Source organism: Plectropomus leopardus, chromosome 3 (genome assembly GCF_008729295.1).
Source record: "Plectropomus leopardus isolate mb chromosome 3, YSFRI_Pleo_2.0, whole genome shotgun sequence".
In the NCBI taxonomy this organism is placed as follows: Eukaryota; Metazoa; Chordata; class Actinopteri; order Perciformes; family Serranidae; genus Plectropomus; species Plectropomus leopardus.
The window spans coordinates 17948432-17969622 of NC_056465.1; the positions used below are offsets into that span (position 1 = coordinate 17948432).

At 38.6% G+C, this 21191-nt stretch overlaps 1 protein-coding gene across 1 annotated transcript; it reads left to right on the plus strand.

Annotated features, from left to right (window-relative positions):
* Nucleotides 1-12842: 12842 nt before the first annotated feature.
* Nucleotides 12843-16460, plus strand: nppc (natriuretic peptide C). Its single transcript, XM_042483954.1, has 3 exons — nt 12843-13052; nt 14179-14476; nt 15942-16460. The coding sequence occupies exons 1-2, from the start codon at nt 12960-12962 to the stop codon at nt 14449-14451; spliced, it is 366 nt and encodes a 121-aa protein (XP_042339888.1). The 5' UTR covers nt 12843-12959; the 3' UTR covers nt 14452-14476; nt 15942-16460.
* Nucleotides 16461-21191: the final 4731 nt, after the last annotated feature.

Consider the following 21191-nt stretch of genomic DNA (forward strand, 5'->3'; position numbering starts at 1 on the left):
GTTATCAGCCGGCTGCCATTCTGTTTCCTTTGGAATAACGATCAGGCTTGCATTATGTCGCCCCACAGCAGGAGCATTTGCGGTGTGACGCAGTGCATTGTGGTTATTGTAGGTTTGCTATCTTTTGAGTAAGGGTGGAAATCACAGCCCTTTTCGTTTGTTTTCTCTGGAGATATAGCACCAATTTATAAAAGTATTTGCATCTTTCCGCTGCACAGACAGCCCAGCTTTATGAAAAGAAAATATTTCCAACAGTGAACTACTTCTTTTTATTATATTATATTATATCTAACCCTTCGACTGTTCCACAGATGTGAGTATGGCCTTATGTTGTTCACTGACCCACTCATAGTCACAGTTCCACCCCAGTTTGCCACACAGGCCATGATCTTTAACTGTAATTCTAGATGACCTCACTTGGTCGTCGATGGCACGTATGTGGTTATTAGTATGTAGATTGGTAACAATTAATTTGGGTGGGGAAAATGTGTGATTCAGTATGTGCCAGTCAGATAAAATAACATAGTGTCTATGAAACAACACTGACCACTCTGTCTGGAACTGTGTTTGACCCCTGAATTATAAAACAGAGGGAGAGGTCACCTAGAGGTTATAACGCAGTTCATTCACAGCCAGTCTGTAGTATGTGACAGGAGTTTATAAGAGCGGTGCTTAACGTTGCTTGACGGCGGCCTGAGTTCCTTTAATGTGGCGAGTCAGACGCCCTTCCATAGTACTTGGGTTACTGTCTTCTATCCTCTCTCATTTTAGGCTCAGCTGTAGAGGCATACTGGGTGAAAAAAGATCTTTATTGAATTAGCTCCTGACTGTAAAGTTAACTGCCATCAAGCTCAGGAGTTTTTCTCAGGTCTGAGGCCAACAGGTTTCTCTTGATGCGAAAGAATCCCAGACCTCTGCCTTGTCAATGTGCAGTGCCTTTGTGTGAAGTCTTAAAAATATAAATGAGGCATTCATTCTGGTAAATTATACAATTCAACAAAATTAAACAATATTACATCTGCAAGGCCATACAAAATTAAATCTGTGCATATTAAATGAAACCTGAGGCAAAATAAGTTTATGAGCCAAATCTAGACTTCAAAACACTTTGAATGTGTTGTATTCACCAACACAAACACTCTCTCCACCAAAGAACATAGAGATTACAGAATATGCAAATCACACATATACTGTAAATATAAAGAGTCTGTATTTTGCCTTTGCTAACTTTCTCATTATAGACCTGTGTGGCCTTTGCGCAGGTCTATCTAACTTGACGTCAGAAATCACCCACTAAATAGGAGGCACATGGGAGTTAGGAGTGAAGGTTATTTTGAAAACCCCATCGCCAGACTGGCTTGGTTTGTCTGATTTGGGTTGGACCTCACATGGTCACCATGCCACTTGTCAAATGCTTCATCTGGTTTGAAATTGCTCTGGTGTGCAAGTGGCTATCACAGCTCCAAGTAGCAGCTAGACTCCTAAATGCAGGTTTCAGGGAAAAGCAAAGCCATAATGGCACCTTATTTCCAGTCAGCCAGAAAATTCTCGTAACTTTCCAATAGAGGGAATCTGACATGTGGCAATGTAGGTTATGGTGACATGCAGAAAAATCTTTAAATGGTATTATCAAAAAAACAACTATTTTTATTTGGTGTCTTTTAACATGACTGTACAGTGAACTTATTCTGAGAAATAGAGGATGCAAGGGGAACATTTTCTGCACAGCAATTTTGCCCTGTTATGCTGCAGTTAACAAGAAGCGTTCGGTCGTTCTCTTCTTTAGCAGAAGCATATTGTTTCCTCAGGCAGCTCAGGAACTACAGCTGCTTTGGGTGGTAAAACTAAGAATATTTGCTTATGAATACCTTGTGGAAAGATAGTGTTTTTCAATCAATTTCTACTCACTCATTTATTTCTGTCTCTCCAGGGTAAATTAGCCCACGTGCAGGTACAAAGGGGTTACACAGGGATGGTGGCTTATTTCAACAAAGTGATGGGTGGACCAATTCTTTTCACAGCATCAGTTCTTTTGAGTTGATACATGTAAATGTATTGAACCTTTCAAGTTTTGATATTTTTTGCAAAAGATGGTGTCAGTTTCTCTGTGACACTCCTTTATAGTACGCTGCCCACCCCACAAAACTCTTCAATGCACCATATATCTTTTTACATAATAAAATTAAAATATTAATTTAATTGATTGATTCAGCATCCCAATTGTATGTGGGTAGGATATGTAAGCTCAATACAGTGTCACATAAATGTCACTGACACACCATCTGTCACCATCTCACCATCTGCATTCATGTGGTATCCGAATAATTTGAAAGATGAGTTTCTGTTCATATTGCAGGGCTCATTTGATCCATTTCCTTTGCTCTTCATTATCAGCGTGTTGTTTAAATGCTTTTAGCAGTCAAACACAATACGTCTTTGCAGCGTCTATGTTGTTTCTGCATCATAATTTAAAACTCATGAACACACCAAAGTCAGACGAGTGACCATCTGAGGACTATCTAAATGCACCATTAGTCTTGGCTGGTGGAGATCTCAATTCAAGTCTGATTTAATTGGTCCTCACTTGTTTTTTAGTGTCACTGCTGTGCTACATTACAGCACATTAGAAATTAATTTGCACTCAGACGTTTGACCAGCTGACCAGGTACATATCAGACACTTAAAAGAGTTTTCCAAACAGATAATATAATAATAACTTTATTAATAACAAGTTACAAAGTGCTGTAAAATTAAAACAATAAAAATAAAAATGACAACTAGTACAATCGACTGAATAAAATAAATAAATGAAAGCAATCCCCATACATCAATAAAAGAATAAAACCATTAAAAGCCCACAGTTACGTAAAAGCGAATCACCCGTTCATTTTCGCCCATCACTAATTAAACATGCAGCTTTCTTTGTAATACTTTAAACAATAAAATTAGATCCAAAAGCTGTCTCATTTAAGGGTTTGCAGTAAAATCGTGTTAAATGCCAAATATGCTTTTATGCCTAGTTAATGTTTCTCTTGCGACTTGCTCTGAAATAATAAGTCTGTTTATGTCATTGATCACCTGAAAATAAAAGATTGTCTTGTTTCAGATTCTCAGGTGTGAGGATATCCAGCTCTTTTTGTCAAGACAGAAAACTGGAAGTTTCGAGGTTCGGGACTGACTGAAGAAATTTGAAGACACCACAGGGGTCAGTATGTTTGCTACTCCTTCTGACATGTGTTGTATGTGTGATTTGTAGTATATGGGATAAAACATGAAGAACTGGTAGTTTTTCAAGTGGATAAAATACCGGTTTTAGGCTGCGTTTTGAAAGACAACACTGCAAAGAATGTATGCCACCTCATTCATTTTCATCAAACCTGGCTGGCACAATAATCAAATACATGCAAGCTCACACCCTATAACTTTACTTGTAAATTGTCCTGTCTGATAGTCTGTGCTTGTTGACTCATTTAAGCCACTCCTAGGTAGAATTACCAGCTAGATGCCCTAAAACCATTCACCATGCCTTTGAATTTCCTTTGTGGTCATCCTGACACACATTCCATGTTGTTTTTCAAGTGGAGTAAAGTAGTGACCCCACGTGAAGCGTCTGCAGCTCTGGATTTGTTGTTCAGCTGATGTTGGGTTACATCACAGCCCGAAAGCAGTTTGCCTTTAGACATTACGACAAGAGCAAATTTAAATGTGTTTCGTCTCACAGAGGAAGAAGTTGTTTTGACCTAGTTGTAGGTTGAGTAATTGTATCCGAGTTCTGTGTCTTGGCTGTTTCTATTTTTCAGTCATTTAATGACTTTGTGTTGCGTGGAGATATGTATCAATGGATGCTTAAGGAGTGAGTGCTGTGTACCACAGAATTTTGGGAGTGGCCTTCCTGAAACTAGTGTCTGAATTTCTCTCTCAGTACTCAACAGTGGTTGAAATTAACACCCATTAAATGATGCAGTCCACAAACTGTTTAATAGAGTAGTGTAGCCTATACTACATATTAGTCTATGAGTGTGTACACCACTGATTATAGGTTTGTTTTTCAGTGGAGTGGAGTGTGATTGTGTACAGCAGCACATCATTCTGTCGAGTGCAGATAATATAGCTGTTAATACTTTCAAAACCATGAATAACATTTAACATCCTTGTGACTCACTCTGAGTTTGCAATTACCCATAAATTAGATATTAGGGAAATACTGCTCTCAAATAAAAAAAAAAAAAGTAATAAGGGAAACAGTGCGTTGCAGTGGCATTTGTCTAGCAAAAGGATTCATTCACAGTCAAGAAAATTATTTGGAGCCCTGATCCAAGACTATATATCTGTGATTAAATGCCCTGTTTCCATGTGGTTTTGTCACAGCTTGTGCCACCCAAACCCCAAACATGCGTTTTTCCACATGGTTTGAAAAACACAAGTGACACACCAGTTAGCCACCAGTTAGAGTGGCTTTGAAAAAAACATTTCTGCCACTAAATATGTGTGGCAGCGCTGTGAACACTGGAATAAATGCTGTTAAAGCTGGCTGCATATCATTCACTTTTAAAGTTTTAATAGTGATGGTAACATTAGCAGTGACATCAAGAAAAATGGGAATGATTTAAAGTTAGTTGTACATAATGAATAATTATTATGATTTTTAAATGATAATATGTATTCTCATGAGGAGAAACATGCCGTCACACTGATATCACTGGTCAAGTGTTTGCCGATGTTAGCAATTTGTGCATGTTATAAAGTCATTTCAACTGCTTAACACAAACACAGTAAAATAAAAGCCAGACAGCATCTCTTGTGGTCCACAAAACAAAATATCTGTGTGCAAGAATAGCTTTTGACCTAAGAGCGTCTTTCATATGTTCTTTCCTCGTGCCTCCAGATTGGAATGTTTTTCCGACCGAGGCAGTATGCCATGAGAGCAAAAATTACACGAAACAATCTGTGGAGTATTTATGGCTCAGGAGTTAAATACATGAACAGTAGGCTAAACAGTCAGCAATGTCGTGCCATTGAAAGTAGTGTAGCAGTTTGGGAACTGGCATTACTGTTCACTTAACCTTGTTAGACATCTCAAAATTTGGTATGTTTGGAATTCCAGTTTTAAAGTGCAGTGCCACGGCTGTTTGATGATACCATGAGATGTAAAATCTTACAGACAAGTTGAGTTGTTTGTAGATGATGATTTTTTTCCGAGTTTCAGTCATCTCAGTGTCTGCTCAAAAATCATGAGTATATTTTGGTTATGGAATTACAATAAAGTAAAAAAGAATTACAATAAAGTAAAAAACATGTTTCGGAATGAGCAATAAAACTCTATTGTTCATATGACTATATTCCACTTGTGGCTTCTCTGTCCTTTGTAATTGGCTTCATGCATGACCAATGCTTAACAATAGTTTGGAGGGATTTTGCCTGCCTGAGGAAAATCTCCAGGCATCCTTGTTTGCTAGTTGGGGGTCCGTGGCAATCACTTTTGCGCTGTAAAAGTGACTTCAGAACATCTTCCAGAAGAACTTCAGTGATTTATGATCAAATAACAAGTAAATTAGCATGCTCTAGCAACAAAAAATACCGCCAACTGTTAAAGGTTTACCTAGCACAAACTGCTGGCTTAGCAAAGATTGCTTTCCACCAGCTGGAAAGAAGGGTGGGTTGGGATGTGTCATATATCATAAGTTAAAATAAAATGACATGGGGATATGGCAATAAGGGTAAATGATCCAAAATTTCAAAAACAAAGAAAATTACCTGGAAAAAAAATAAAGAAAAACGCTTTTTAAAAAAAGCAATGACAAAACAATACCTTAAAAAAAACATAGAATTATAATTTATATATTATAATAATAATTCTGTAAAATTATTGTAAATATAGATTTTGAACGTTATTCCCTAACTCCCTAATACTTTTCCAAATATACTAATTTCTTGCAAACTGGGAGGCATATTTTGCTAAGTTGCTTCTTTCCCATGTTTTCATAAGAAATCAAACCTGGCTCCAGAAGCTAGTCAGTCCCCATGTCTACAGCCTGGTGAAAAAAAATAGTTTTGGTTTCTATAGCTTATTTCCCCCATGATGACTGTATGCGGGGGGATTTTTATGGGACTCACCCATTTCTATTTTACTAATGACTGAGGTTATGCATAATTAATGGTGGGGTTACTTTGAGTGACCGGCTGTCTCCCGAAAGTGTCCTCAGTTTCTCGCTCAGATCTCTCCCTCAATCCTCCACAGCTCCAGCCTCTCACCCAAATATGGTCACTTCTGGCTCCAAAAAACAAGATGACGATGGCCCTAGCGCGGAAATTTAGGCTTCAGTATAGGAGTTCACAAACTAGTGGGTGACATCACAGTAGCCAGGTCCATTATTTTTACAGTCTATGATTGAAACAGGTGTGGATATTTTTCTGCCCCTCCCCAGAGAATATACGCCAAAATAATGTGTCTGTCTGTGAATTTGAATCTACCGAACAATTATGATAAATGCACAAGCAAATTGCACTAGAGAGATCCAGTCCTTTTTTCCCACTTCACCAAACCACATTTACAAATCTTAAAACATGTCTAAATGAAAAATGCAATTGTTTTGCTCCATAGTTTAAAAAAAAAAAAAAAAAAAAGTTAATTCTTAATGCTGGTATGTGTGTTTACATGAGTCTCATCCATCCCTTGCCATTGAAGGCAAGCCTATTTTTGGCACATGTGAAAGTCTTCAGAGCACTTGTGTAAAAAGCATTAAAATTCCCCATGCAATAAAACCGTTATTTATAGGACCGTAACAGCCTTGTAGTTTGTCTTACACAAACCCCAGAGGAGGAACCAAGACACTCAATCCTCCCATAGACACTCACTGCTAAGGCTACTGCAACACATGGCCCCTTCGCTGGTTTGTATAGCTTCCTGATGCAAACCAGTCAAATTGCTTCATTTTTTTTCAGCCACATCAAAGCTACGAGATTTACTGAAAATTAAGCGGATAAGAATTTACTGCAAAGGCAGAGCGAGAAAAGGGGGAACAGAAGGACAGAGTGAAGTAGGTGCTCTCACTAACCCATGTGATGTCATATGGAAAAGTGTGTAACATTGTTAAACCATACAAAAAAAGACAAACTTGTGACACAACACTTGCGGCATTAAGGAAGAATGTGTCACTCACTTGTTAAAATTCAAAATAAAGGAATTAGCAATGAGAGAAAAATGTTCTGTAAAAACCGGAGAAGTCGTCATGGACAAAAGGTCAGCAGAGTTCAATGGCTCTGCAGTGTTGTTGTTGTGAAAATGAAGCTCAGTGCAGATGATTTCAGGTTTAAAGTGGCTCCTCCATAAGACCTTACATCCTCTACTCCCTCTCACTGCAGGTAACTCGGAGTGTGAGTGGGATTTTCCAGCTGCCGTTGCTAAAAGGGGCAAACCCTCAATTAGTTCATAGAAAGAACTCAATGAGACTTCCTTTAGTCTTAAGTATGGGAAACAAAAGCATCTCTCCTGATGATGGCTGGCATTGCGGCACCACACTGCCACAAAAAGCTGCAAAAGAGTACAGAGACTGTCATTTTTGGACAAAATCTTGATGACAGGGCAAGCCCAGGTCTGGAAACTTGCACTTGAACATATCAGAATTTTTCATCGGCCTTTGCATCCAACTTTCCCAGCTCGCCACAAACATACAGCATCACTAAGTACAATAAATGTACAGGGATATAATGTGGTGACTGACAAATGGTTCATTTCACTGCATATTCTTGCACGAAATAGCAACAGGTTTCCATATGCAGGCTTTGTGGATTCCAAGAGTGTTAGCAGCAAAAAGTTCACAAGTTCAATTCCAGCAACAGCTGTGTAATTGAAAAAGATAATAAACTTTCATCCACATATCCTTTTGAATTAAAACTAAAGAAGAACACCAGATAAATTATGCGCCAAAATGTTTCACGCAATTTACAGTAATGAAGTGTCTGTGACAACAAACGTGTGAGTCAGTGAAAGTAGTGCCATTGCGGTGTTGCACCAAAGTTTGTCACGGACATATGACTCATGTCAGAGCGCTACATGTTGTTGGTGACTGAGGAAACAGTTGTCTTTTAATAACTTTTTACATGTTTTTTTTTTTATTTTCATGAAATCAAGTGGATAGCATATGTTAGTTGATTTGGTTATTCATTAAGAAGTGAAGATCATTCCTATGTTCATACAACATCTGCCCACTGCTACTTACTGTCCTCCAACAGCTTTCATTTGATTGCAGTAGCTTTTGGCAGAAAATAATAACTATCAAATCCTTTATGGCATCTGAATCAAATTAGGATGACCTTGATCAATAAGTACAATAGGCAGTAGTTAAAGGTCCAGCGTGGATACATATTGGCAGAAACTGAATATAATATAAGTATGTTTTCGAGTGGTTGTGTTTTTGTTTCTGCTCTTTTTAACATAGCAGGATTTAGGGTCAACTTTAATTTAATTTCTTCTTCAACCACATTTAAGAAAAATGACAAATAAATCTATATATATATAGATTTATTTGTCATTTTTCTGAAATGAGGTATGAGGTCAATGCTAAAGTAAGAAATGACTTTCTCTGTTGCAGCTGCACATATAAATAAACCAACATGGTAAAAATGCAATGAAAAGTTTTCTAAATATCTGATTGATGAGCTGTTTAAATCTACATACGGTGCAGGTGTTCGTCCACAGAGTCCACCATGTTGCACTGCCGTGTTTCTACAGTAGCTCTGAATGAACAAACCAAACACTTGCTCTAAATAGGGCAATTTGCGTTTCAGCCACCGTAGTTAGCAGCCCCTCAGCGATGAGCTGATCATCATCAGAAAAACACAGATTTCTGGAGAGGAGACATCCTTGTAGAAACCTCCTAAAGGCCTGGATATTAAGTTAGAGAGAGAGAGAGGAGCACACATTTGCAGGTGTTGGGCTAGTGGCCTGTCTATGACGAGCTTAACTGTGTCAGAGAAACACTGATTTGTCAAACTGCTGTATTTAGTGTTTTAATCACCTGATCCATTTGTTGTGGAAAGGAAGCGAGCTGTCTGGATAATTCGGCTCCTGGTAAAAACCTCCTGAATAAAGAACACTGAAGGAATCCAAACATGGAGTTAAAGCTTGGCAAGTTTCAGCTGGTTGCAATCTGCGGTCCTCTCCAGTAGATGCCACTAAATCCTTCTTACTGCTTCATTAAAATCTCAGATCACAAATGAAAATGTCAGAAAGTGCCCTAAAAGTTCCCCGGTAAAGCTTTTTAAAGGTAGAGGACTGAGGTAGAGCAAAGCACGTGTAAAATTGTGCCTCTGTGCTGTTAAAGAGGGCAAAGCATAGGGGAAAAAAGGGTATGCATGTTCAGTAAATATTCTCTGAATTAATAAATGCACATCTAATCTGCTGTTTGACATGAACCCTTTTGTGCTTACCGACCCAGTTAGAGCAGTTTGGGGAGTTTTTCTTACACAATCATTTATAGTAACACGCAATATTTTCATATCAGTAAATGTCTGGTTTGCTACACACTGTGGCTGATTGATATAACACAATAATGTTTCCCAGTTCACAAGAGGTTTTGAGGCTGTTGTTGTAGTGTCTGGTTGCTTTTTCCTGAGCAATTCTTCTACTTATTCCTGGGCATACAGGGATGAATAGAAAAAGAACTGGTTTAGCTGGTGTGAGTGATGATAATCACCATGGCTGAGCAGAGGCCGAAGAGAAGAGTGCCAGGAACTAAAAGTCAGACTTGAATTACTAGAAAAATGCCACACTGTTTTATTCATAAATGATCTCTTAAGTTCAGTGCAGAAACAGCAGCTGTTAAAACCAGTGATGCCGTGAGACTAAAAGAGGAAAACATTATGAGTGTGAGACTATTAGTAGGGGCTAAAGGATGGGATGCATTCTTTGTTTTGAGTGTATGTTTTTGTGTCAGAATAAGAGCAATCCACTTGCCAGGTCAGTAATGTTTGCCTATTTGCAAATTGTACTGCACACTTTTTCTAATTCAGAAACTAAGTTTGGGTTTGAAGACTGAGCGCGGTTTCAGACACTTTCACACAGTCACCAGAGTATGGCTGTGGGATGATACACTGACCATTTGAGATTTTGCTCCAAAAAAAAAAACAAGCTCATAGCCAATTATGATTTACTTTAACACATACACATGGATGGATTATGAGACAATGGGCCCTGGGTCACAGATATGCAAAGGTGCTGATTTGTAGTAATATTGTGTCTTTTTGGGTCATTTTATGTCTTTGTGTGGGTTTCTTGCCCCTTTTTGTAATAATTTTGTGTCTCTTTGCAGTTCCTCTGCATCTGTTTGTGTTTTTGGTATGTGATGGTCAGGGGGGCCCGACACTTTGGGCCTCTGGGCCTGTGCTTAGTAGGCCTGGTCAGAGATCGATCCATGCAAATACAAAAAATAATAATTATCCATATCAGAGAAGCCTTTGTGTACACCCAGAGAGCGAGCAGTGAGGGAGCACTTTATGATGGGAAGGCTAACATTAACAGAATTGCAGGTAATTGTCAGTTGTGACGTCGCTCATCCACACATCACCTGACAGCTGGACATCTCAATGCAAATCCAGCACATGTTCTAGATGCAAGTTTTAAGGCTGCTAGAACTCTGATAGTAAGATATATATGATTCGTAACACATAAAATCAGGGATTTACTGATAATCTTAAATCACACTGAATTTGCCAAATTTGCTACACACGGTCTAATTGGGAATTCCATATATGCATCATGATTTGCAGTAAATAATGAGTTATCTTTGCGGGATGGTATTGATCCAGTAAACATGTCGCCAAGGGGTATTAACTTTTCGGCACAGCAAATACTGCCACTCTGTGTTCCAAAACAGACGGTGCTGCCTGAGATTGCAGCTCCACTCTGCACAGCTCAGACTGCACCAGAATCATTCCACACTGCAAAAAGTATCACTTTTTACTGAGTTTTTATTTCACCTTAAATGTATGCTTGTCTTAAACTGTGTAAAACCCCCCATCAGTAGGCTAAATGAGTTCAGTTCACCTGATTTTAATGTTGTCCTCTTGATGTCAATCAAATAATGTTCCTTTTTAACATGTGGCTACAACTACAACATTCCTGTATTTAAGCCAAATAAGTGGAATTATCACCTCCCATCTCAAATTAACAGATATACCGATATACACTACATATAGTGAGATTACAAATCACTATAACAATAAATGCTATCCAATGTTATCATGTTCAACACTCGATTAGAAGATGGTTCTACAAAGTCCTGTGCTCTTGGTTCTATTGTTGTAAAACCATCTACACTCCAAGATGAGCTGTTTCTTTACTATTCCTATTTAGTTTAAATAAAAACTAATTCTATTAAATAGTGCTAGAAATATTTTTCTCTAACATGGTTTCTTATAGTAATAAAAATAAGGTGCTAGTGCCAAGAACCATTTCTGATTTGATTAAAAAAAAAAAAAAGAAAGAAAAAAGTTCTGTAAAGCACTTTGGGGCTCTTATGCCTGTTTCAATAGCATAATCTTTTTCAGAGAGATCATTTGGCACTAGAATTATTCAAGAAAGACTAAACTAAAGTCTTTTATCCCATCAGGTGTTAACTTATTGCATTTTATTGTGCAGTAGGACGACTGGAAACAGCAAAATGGCAACTAATGTTCTTGATTACATAAATTATTATGAATATAGAATTTAAGATTATGTTTTAAAGCTCTAATACCTTAACTAATAGCCGATTGGTTAACTTAATATCGTTAACCAAATGGGCCTTAATAATCCTCTTTTTTGGATGTCTGCAGGTGGCTGTCTGGACAGAGGTATTCTCCCACATGCGCAGTCTTAACACTCATTATGGTGAGCAGAGCAGCATATGTCTGTCTTGTTCTATGGTCCCACTGGGATTACCTGATGCGATCTGAATGAAACCCACACTATAACACATCTTCAGGATCCACAAAACAAATCCACAAATCACATTAGAGCTAATTATGGCTTCTGGGATTTTGCGCGCAATCATTCATTAGTCCTTTATAAAGAGTCCCCCAGCTTAATGTGAAAAATGTTTGTCGCATGAGCCATCAGATCTGTTTACCTTTGAATGGTGGCAGAAATCCTCGCTGTGCGTAAAGTCTTATTCGCGCACAGAATGTTAAATCTGATACGCGATCTGTTTCTTTGTATCACGCCGCAAAATAAATAATTTTTTTAAAAAAGCAAAATGTAACTTTTAATTATGATAAACGAATGGTGGGTCTCCCGTGAGTTAAAGATATATCCTCTTATTTTGAGTACAATGCCACTTGTTTAAGACGTGTTTGTTTAGAAAATGACACTTAATGATAGAGACTCGCCAGGAAACCTCTCTCTAAATAAACTGGTTTAATTCCAGTGGCAGGATTTGAATTTTCACTTCGTCTGTATAGAAAATATGTCTTTCACGCTCACAGAAGAATTGTGTGACTGAGCGGCTGGCATCTTAGAAGTCCTTTCTCTGCCAAAGTCGCTCTTCAGTTCTTGATGCGCAGCCTTTGAAACCACCTTCGATTTCAGCCGCTGCATCCAGCCAGAGGTCTGAAAGTAAAAGTAAAAAAAAAAAAAAATAGGCATTTTGATTGCTCATAGCCTATCTCATTTCCTCCATAGCACCGATGACCGAAGCTTTTATCGTTTAATTGATCCCTGGCATGACGTGCTCAGAGGCAGGTAGAGAAAACAGGGAGTTGGCGGGGAAGGAGGACCATTACGCAGGTTAGCATGACATCACCACGGGCTGGCTATAAAGCGGTGAGGACTAATACACAGAGTTAGAGGAGCACTTGAGGAGCTTTGGAGTAAAGGACGGACTGAAGCCTCTTATGTTTAACAGCTGATTGGCTACTGCTACCGTCCCTCTTTCTGAACTTCAGCGCTGAGGAATCCCTTAAAGAGTACAAGACTTGTCAAAATGAACTTGTCGTACTTGGTAGCGTGTGGACTTTTGGTCACCCTGCTTTCAGTAAGGATGAGCGCAAAACCTTTATCTCAGGCGCAGCAGAAGGTAAGAAAAAGTCCCTTATATTCTTATTACTGAGAACTAAAACAGTTTATTTGCTCCGCACTATTAATCGCTGGGAGCTTAGGGCTGCTTCAGGAGTGAACAGCTGTTCTGTGCAGGCGCTCAGGACTGTTGTTTTACGCATCATATTTCATAATTTCAGGCATGCTTTGCAATTCAGCAGGGCATTTTCCCCCACACCCTGAATCTAGAACATCCCAGTAAATGTGATTTCTGTGACTTCATTTTATAAAAAGGCAGCACGTTTTATATTCAACTATGTCTAACCCTTACAGACATCATTACTGCTGTATTTTGCTCCTCAGCATTTGTCAGTTTTATCATTTAAGCGCCCAGAGAAGTCTTTGACAAGCGCTTCGTAGAGGAAAGAAACCCAGACCTTTAAGCGGAAAGTATAATGACTTTTAAACATTATAAGAACCTATTGTACATGATTATTCCAGCTTCAGTTTGGAATGAATTTTTTCTAACTGTTTGTCAAAATTGAACTATAAATACGAAACGTTTTGTGCGTAAAATCCCCATTACGCATAGAAATCGGCGAGACTTCAGATATGATTATTTAAAATAAAAGTTGTAGTTATTAGCTTGGATGGTCAGAATTTACGATGGCTTCAAGTTAATGCCACAGCCAGCGTCCAGACAAGAGGAGAGGGCTACAGGCACCTGACTCTTTGGCAGGCAATGAAGTGTAGGAGCTGAACGGTCACATAGTAAAAATGAAAGTCCAGAACCCCCACGGGATATTAACTACATTAAGAATGTCCTCTGAGGTTTGAATTGAATAACTGAAGCATCTTGTAGATAGATTCGTATGACGGTTTTAGGCTAGGCAGGACCACTATCTATCTCAGTTTATCCTATAGCGCCGTGCGTAAAAACTGGCAAAAATCATAAATTTTTTCCCTCGTGGTCCATGCACATGGTGTTTTAAAGTGCCTCACATACGCACCAATTTGAAGTTTCCCCTCATTTTAAATCAAATGTCATATAGACAGCTGCTCTGCGCAATGAAGCACCAAGCATGTATTTTCAAAGTATATCTCTTCGCACAACCTATTTGCCTAAGGCAGAAATCGTTCATTTATTTTGTCAATCTGTATTCCAGTCTCTTAGGAGTTTGCTGGGCGAGGAGCTGGCGGAGTTTCTGGAGTCGGAGGAGAGGGAGAGACGGCTAGACGCTGTGCGCTCTCGGATACGGTTACTGCGAGATATACGCGTAGACACCCGCGCCAGAGGGATGTGGGCTCGTCTCCTTAACGACCAACCCGCGCCCAGGAGACACAAATCGGGAAACAAGAAAGGAGGGTCCACGTCGCGGAGTGGCTGCTTCGGACACAAGATGGACAGGATAGGAACCATCAGCGGCATGGGTTGCTAGGGATGGAGCACGCAGCGCTGTGATGGTGAGTTTTCTTCCACGTCAAGGTCCTACACTTAGTTTCACTGTAAGCTCACGTGCTGACATACAAACGGAACAAGGAGGACTAAAAGGAAGAAAGAGGGTGTAAAAAAGGAAGGATGCATGCATGGTGGGAAGGAGAGAGAGACAGGAAAGTAATAAATAGGTGTTTATTGGTGGCATTGGGAGAAGGAGTGGATAAGACAGAAAGAAGGAAAGGGTGATGAGGAAAAAGAGGGCATTACTTTTTACATTTTCTTTTTTATCAGTTACCAGCTAAGGACTCCAGGTGACAGGAGGAAGGTTTGAATTTCGTCAAAGGTCCCCCAAAGGGAAGGAGGAAAGGAAGGAAAGATGGGTGGAAGGAAGACAGAGGAAGCAAGCAAGACAGACAAAATAAACAAGAAAAATATCTTCAAGTCATATTTTTATTTTTTCTTGTTGTTTGTAAGCTATGCGTCCACAGTTAGGTTCACTTTAGAATAAAGTCTGAGCAGCAGCAACATTCAGTGTAGCTGAGGAGTGATGACCATGCATGGTTGTATTTCTTTGGGTAATGAATACTCAGTCTGGGTCATAGGTCAACTTGATTTTGAAAAATCACATTAAGCACTTCTCACTCTGTCACTGTATGTCATTAACCTCAGCTGCCTGCCCGACTTTTCACTGTAAGAAAAGTTGACACTTGTGCTATCATCAAACGCCAGCCTATAACCCGGCAGCATTCCCTCCTCAGACAGGAACCTCCTTATGACAGCAGGAAAGCTCACTTAAACTGATGTAAACTAATGTATGGGAAACAATCCAGTTGATATTTAGATTCATGCGCATCACTGGGAATGATCCCATCTGCTACATGTAGAAAACAGGCAGCATATATCAAGTTTAAGAAAGAAGCGAGAGAAGAGGGAGAGATGGAAGAGGGGAGAGGGGATGCAGACACACACACATTATAAACACACGGCACCCTGCAGTGGCCAGGATCTTTCTGGGAAACCCGTTCTCTTTGCCCAAGTGATTTTAACAAAAACAACAAAGAAGCTGCGGCGGTGAATGAAGTAATGAGGAAGCTAGGTGACGCACAATTAGTCCTGAGGCTTGAGGCCTCTTTTTGTGGTTGTGGCAAACTGTGAAATCCTGATGGGGGAGTGTGACTTTGTGACTAACTTGAGTTAGTATGTGTGTGCGTGGGGGGTGTTTTTGATCAGCTGACACTCGTCTTTCCTCCCATGGGCTACAGAGCTTTCTTTGAGGTGAACCAGTTAAGTGAAGAGTCAGGGGAACACTTAATGTAAGCATAGAACCCAAAAGTAAATGTGGAGATTCACAGAATAATGAGAGGCTAGAGGGCTACACTGATGAATACATGATCCATACAAACTGCTAAATGAGTGAATAAATTAAATTGTGTGAATTGTTTATGAATGCTCAGTCTAACCTCACTTCTCCTGTTTCCTATCTTTCTCTAGATCTCTGGACGATGGGTTGGATAACAAAGATTCAGTTTGTTCTCACCTGAGGGAGGAAAAAAAAGAAAAACTCACCAAGTGACAGATTTTCGGTACGAAAGTCAACACGACCAGCATAAACAAAGACTGAGACGACAATGCTACAAAACCCTCTTATGAATATATACATAATAAATATGCAGGTATATATACATATATACATATGTGTATACCATACAAATGGTCGACAGATGCATACTACAGGATGGCGGACAATGGTGTAAAAACTACAAACCGCAAAGCTGTATATTGTTGCTGCTGCTGCTGCTGTACATTCATGTACTTCATCTTCCCCCCTGCATAAATGTATTTATGTTTAAAAAAACTATTTATATGTTTATAAAAAGAGATATTTATAAATATGAGTTTTATTTATGTAACATTTTGAAAATGGATGCAAACTGCAGGTCAATTCTGTTTGTAACTTTTTTCTTTTGTCTCAAATAGTTGTAAATGTTTTCAAAAATGATAAAAAGAACATTCCATGTGCACTTACATGAATTTTCTCGGGGTTTTATGTTTCAACAGTGTCTGTAAATTCTAATTACTAGGCATTTTCTGCAGTGGGATCTTGGGTATGTTAGTTTGTTAGAAGCTAAGAAAATAGTTGCTGCCCTTTTCAACAACCATTAATTTCTGTGCAGATTTTGAAAAAGCTGTACTAAGCAGCAAGTGTAACAAAAGTTTCCACACAAATAAACCTGCACCACAGAGTTGGAGATGTAATAATAGTATCATAACCTCATTAGGTGCCAATTTGGGGCCTATTGATGCAGAGCAACTGTCTAAGCTTAACATAAGGTACCATACAGTTAAAGTTTTAAGCCAAGTTGCAAATGAATTTCTTGCACTGTTAAATGCGGATAAACATACAAACAAAAATTTAAATGTGATGTTATACTGCTACATTTTACATTCACACTGATATCTATAGTGATTTAGAGTGAGAGCAATGGTTTAGATCCCAAATCATCAACCATGTTGATCACTAATTTTAGGGAACTCCGTGGACCAAAGCTCTGTGTACATGGTGTCTCTGTAATCCAGAGTTTTGGGTGGATTTAGGGTTAGAGATTAAGAGATTCTTACAGGGTTTTTTTTTTTTTTTTTTTTTTTTGCAGTAACTCTTAGAACCTGGGAGAAAATCAAGCCTTTACTTCCACAGCTTAAACTTTTATTATGGTACCAATAATACCTCTCTTTATTTATATGGCACACATAAAAGCAGGTTTTCCAGAGTGAAAGGCATAAAAAGAAAACAGTTAAAATATACAAAACAAAAGACATAAATATTTGAAATATTCAAAGAAATAAACAGGCAGCCCAGAACATAAAATGGAAAAATATAAAGGCAAGTCCATAAAAGTGTGTTTATGAGGAGAACATGATAATGATTAGCTTGCTGAAGTTTCAGAGAGAGGTTTTTACACCGTTTCGTGGTAAAATCACCTAGAAGGGAATAGAGAGCCAGAGAGGCCACAGTGAAACTGTAGCCAAACCTTGGTGTTGACGGTGTTTTACAGAGTTGTTGTATATCGCTCTTCATGACAAGTGTAAGTTACAGCAGTCATCTGTAGTCAGGGTTACAAGGTCCACACACTACAGTTAACATGCCTATGGTAAATTCACATGCCCCAGTGGTTTAGAGAAACAGTTACAAAGAAACGAACTTAAACATATTTGCAGGATGCAAAAAGTGTTAAACCATGTAGTTTAACATTGATCACTAATATACTCCAACACTAGAGGGCAGCATAGAGGTAAGGGAAACGAAGAAGTGGAAAGCACCTGTTGCACACACACACACACACACACACACACACACGATAGACCCTAATCATTACTAATACATGAACAATATTACATTAGTAATGACTGAGAATCTTAATTGATGATTTTTTTCAAGATCTACTGGAAGTTACCCCTCCTCCAAATGGTGAATGGTACTGAGATTTTATACATGAAAATGTTATTTATTATGCATTAAATATCTCTTTCTTGGGTGGCATGCTGGTACAGTGGTGAGACGGGGTTTTATGTTTGAACCCACCACCCAGCCTGGACCCATTTTTGTGTAGTTTGTATGTTCACCCCACGTTGCCTGGGTTTTCTCTGGGTTCTCCAGCTTCCTCCCACAGTCCAAACACTTGCAGGTTAGGTTAACTGTTGACTCTGAATTGGCTGTAGGTGTGAATGTGAGCATGTACGACTGTCTGCCTCAATGTGTTGACCTTATGATAGTGTAGCGACCTGTCCAGGGTGTACTCTGCTCCTTGCCCAGTATCAGCTGGGATAGGCTCCAGCTCCCTGTGACCCTGAATAGGATGAGTGTTTACAGAAAATGGATGTATGGATGGATATTTCTTCCTTGTCAGGGAGTCACAAACTAGTAGCAAACCATTTTTACTGAAGGTCAGAGGCTCAAATAACCACAAACATGAGCACACATACAAACACGTAATGAGGTAGCCTATTAGTTGAAAAGAACAAAAAATAATACTGTACTTGTTCTGTACAAACCAGTCACAAATGCGACACTTGAGGGTGGCCTAAGTGGTACATTTACACTGAAAAAACACAACACAACACAACACACACACATTCACACCTCATGTACTTTCGTTGGTTTCCAAATTGCTGGAACAGTGGTCACAAAAACCTGAGAAAGGAAGCAGTGTGGAAAACATGATAACACCTGTCAAATTCAGATAAAAGGCTACAATAAACAGAATAGCTTCCCCGTATAAAATAAACACCACTGTGCCAAGCTCAGTGCTCCATGTTGTGAACTTTGTGAAACTGATGTTTGTGGCTGAACCTCTATTCATTAAAGCTGCATCTAAGAAAAGTGTAAATAACCTTTGTGCTAGAGCACAAATCCCTGGGCCTGTTAAATAATCTATGAAGTCTAACAATAATTTAAGGTTGTATAACAGTCAGAATATTAGTATTAGTAGAATATTTCATAGGATTAATTTTCTCCCTATGGCTCAAACACATCCCTCATAATATTCCCATATTGTAAGATGACAGTTCAAATAACAAACACTAGGATGAAACTGAATGTCTCAGCCACTGAAATCGTGATGGGACTACTAAGCAGAGGTTGTTGTTTTTTGACAAAACATAAACCCTTTCTTGCAAATTTTGAGCATTTTTAGCTACATTTATAATTTCATCATCACAAATTGCATTTTAAACAAACTTTAAGTCTGATTATATTTATGCTACTGCCTTAAACCAACACTGCAGATTACTCTGAACCATGTTTTACATAAACATTTGATGTTGTGATTTTTGCTGTCTGAACTAGTAGAGTTTATGAAGATATCCATTTTCTTCATAACTCAAAGAACTACATATATCTCTCCTTGAAAAGAAGACAAAGGAAGGAAAGACAATAAAAGTGCTCTAAAGAAAATGGGTATCCTCATTGCTGACTTTGGGATGTTGGCGTATTACACATTTGCACTGTCAATAATTCAAAGAGCTACTGCAGCCAATAACTCATAACAGCAGACCAGAGTTTTTAGTATTTAATTCCATTAGCAATGATGCAAACACTGACAAAAGTATTGACATTTTGAGAAACATTACCAAAGATTTACCACTGTGTGCTTTTACCAACAATTTACAGTCAAACTTAAATCTTACTCTGGCTCCGTTTTGGCTGCTTGCCCAAAAATAAATGTGCATTTCCCCATGATAAAGGAAATCCCCTTTAACCTAAAATGCCACAATGCATCTGTTTCCCTCTGTGCACTATTTCCCCTCTGTCTGTTCAATTCACCCAATTTAATCCATCCCTGAAAATCAGCAACAAGTAACAAGTGCAGGATAGCTTTGTTCATTCTGTAAATACAGCATAGTTCATTGAAAAGACAGCGAGAGGAGGGTACTTCAAAGCATGAAGGTGACAGAGTCTGATACCACATGCATGTGTTGAACAGCCAGGTGGAATAGCTGTTTTACTTTGAAAAAAATGTGACATAATGTTCTAAAAATAACTGTTGGCAGCATCAATTAAAGACCAAACCCAAAAATGTTTGAAAATTTAGTGTCACATTATGAACAAGACTGTAAAATAAGCCAACTATATAGCTGTGGGGATACTGTCACTGTAGAGTTAGTGTTACAGAGATGGCAGATATTAAATGGGAGACTGATATGATAGTGATGGTGCAACAAAGCTCCCCAGCTGAACACAAACCAGAGGATGTTGCAGTTCATGGTTGTAACTTAATCCAAGGCCCCCGGGGAGCCTGTATTTTATTATTTATACACAGAGATACACAGATAAAAAGGCCGAAAAGGACAGAGAGCTACAAGGTATACTGGCACTGTCAGTACTTTAAGGTTTTAGACATAGAAGCTTGTGATGGTATTCACCACAGTCAGGATCAGTGATCTTTGATTTTCTGTAGACAGTCCACCAAACATGCAATCTACTTTGAAAAGGCAATGGTCCAGGCGATTCGTCCTCCCAAAAAAAATATATGTAAAAAGTAAATAATTCAAATGTTTTTTCAGTAAAAATAAAGAGAGTTAATGACTGAAGTTAATAAAACAAAGAAGTTAAATTACTAAGCACTAATAAAATGATGCGTGTACTGTTATTTCTCAGTGGCACTCCAGTACTAAAAGAGACATTAAGCTGGTTGGGATGGAAAGGTTTACTCTCCCGACTGCTCAATGAAATAAGTGAGGAATAGAAAATGCAATGCTGCCTCTGTGTGGTGTTGTGGGTTAATTACTCAAATGTGCTGTTGGTGTCCCCTGGGAAACTTGGATGAAATGCTGTACACCTCGTATACACATACCTACAAGCACTGTTTGAAAGGGAGAATAAGATCAAGAGTGTAAGTGTTATTAGTGTAATAAGATCAAGAGCTCTTGAACAGCTACTATATGAATCATTCTGAGAGATGTTTTGTCATTTGCTGTTTTCACAGTGAACATTCAATCTCAACATTTAAGCCAACGTGCTCCAGACGAGGAGTCCTTAAAGGTCCAGAGTATAGGATTTAAGGGGATATGTTTACAAAAAAAAAGAATATAATATAATAACAATGTATTCTTTACTGTATGATCACCTGAAAATAAGAATTGTTGTGTTTTTGTTACCTCACAATGAGCTGCTTATATCAATATTATAAGCTTATAAGGGAGCAGGTCCTCGTTTATGGAGATCAACATGTTTATTGCCATGCT

Excerpts from the sequence above, each read along its gene's own strand:
- nppc (XM_042483954.1), top strand. The coding sequence starts at position 12,960 with ATGAACTTGTCGTACTTGGTAGCGTGTGGACTTTTGGTCACCCTGCTT. Across the intron at positions 13,053-14,178 it reads TATCTCAGGCGCAGCAGAAG|TCTCTTAGGAGTTTGCTGGG; the intron begins GTAAGAAAAAGT and ends TCTGTATTCCAG.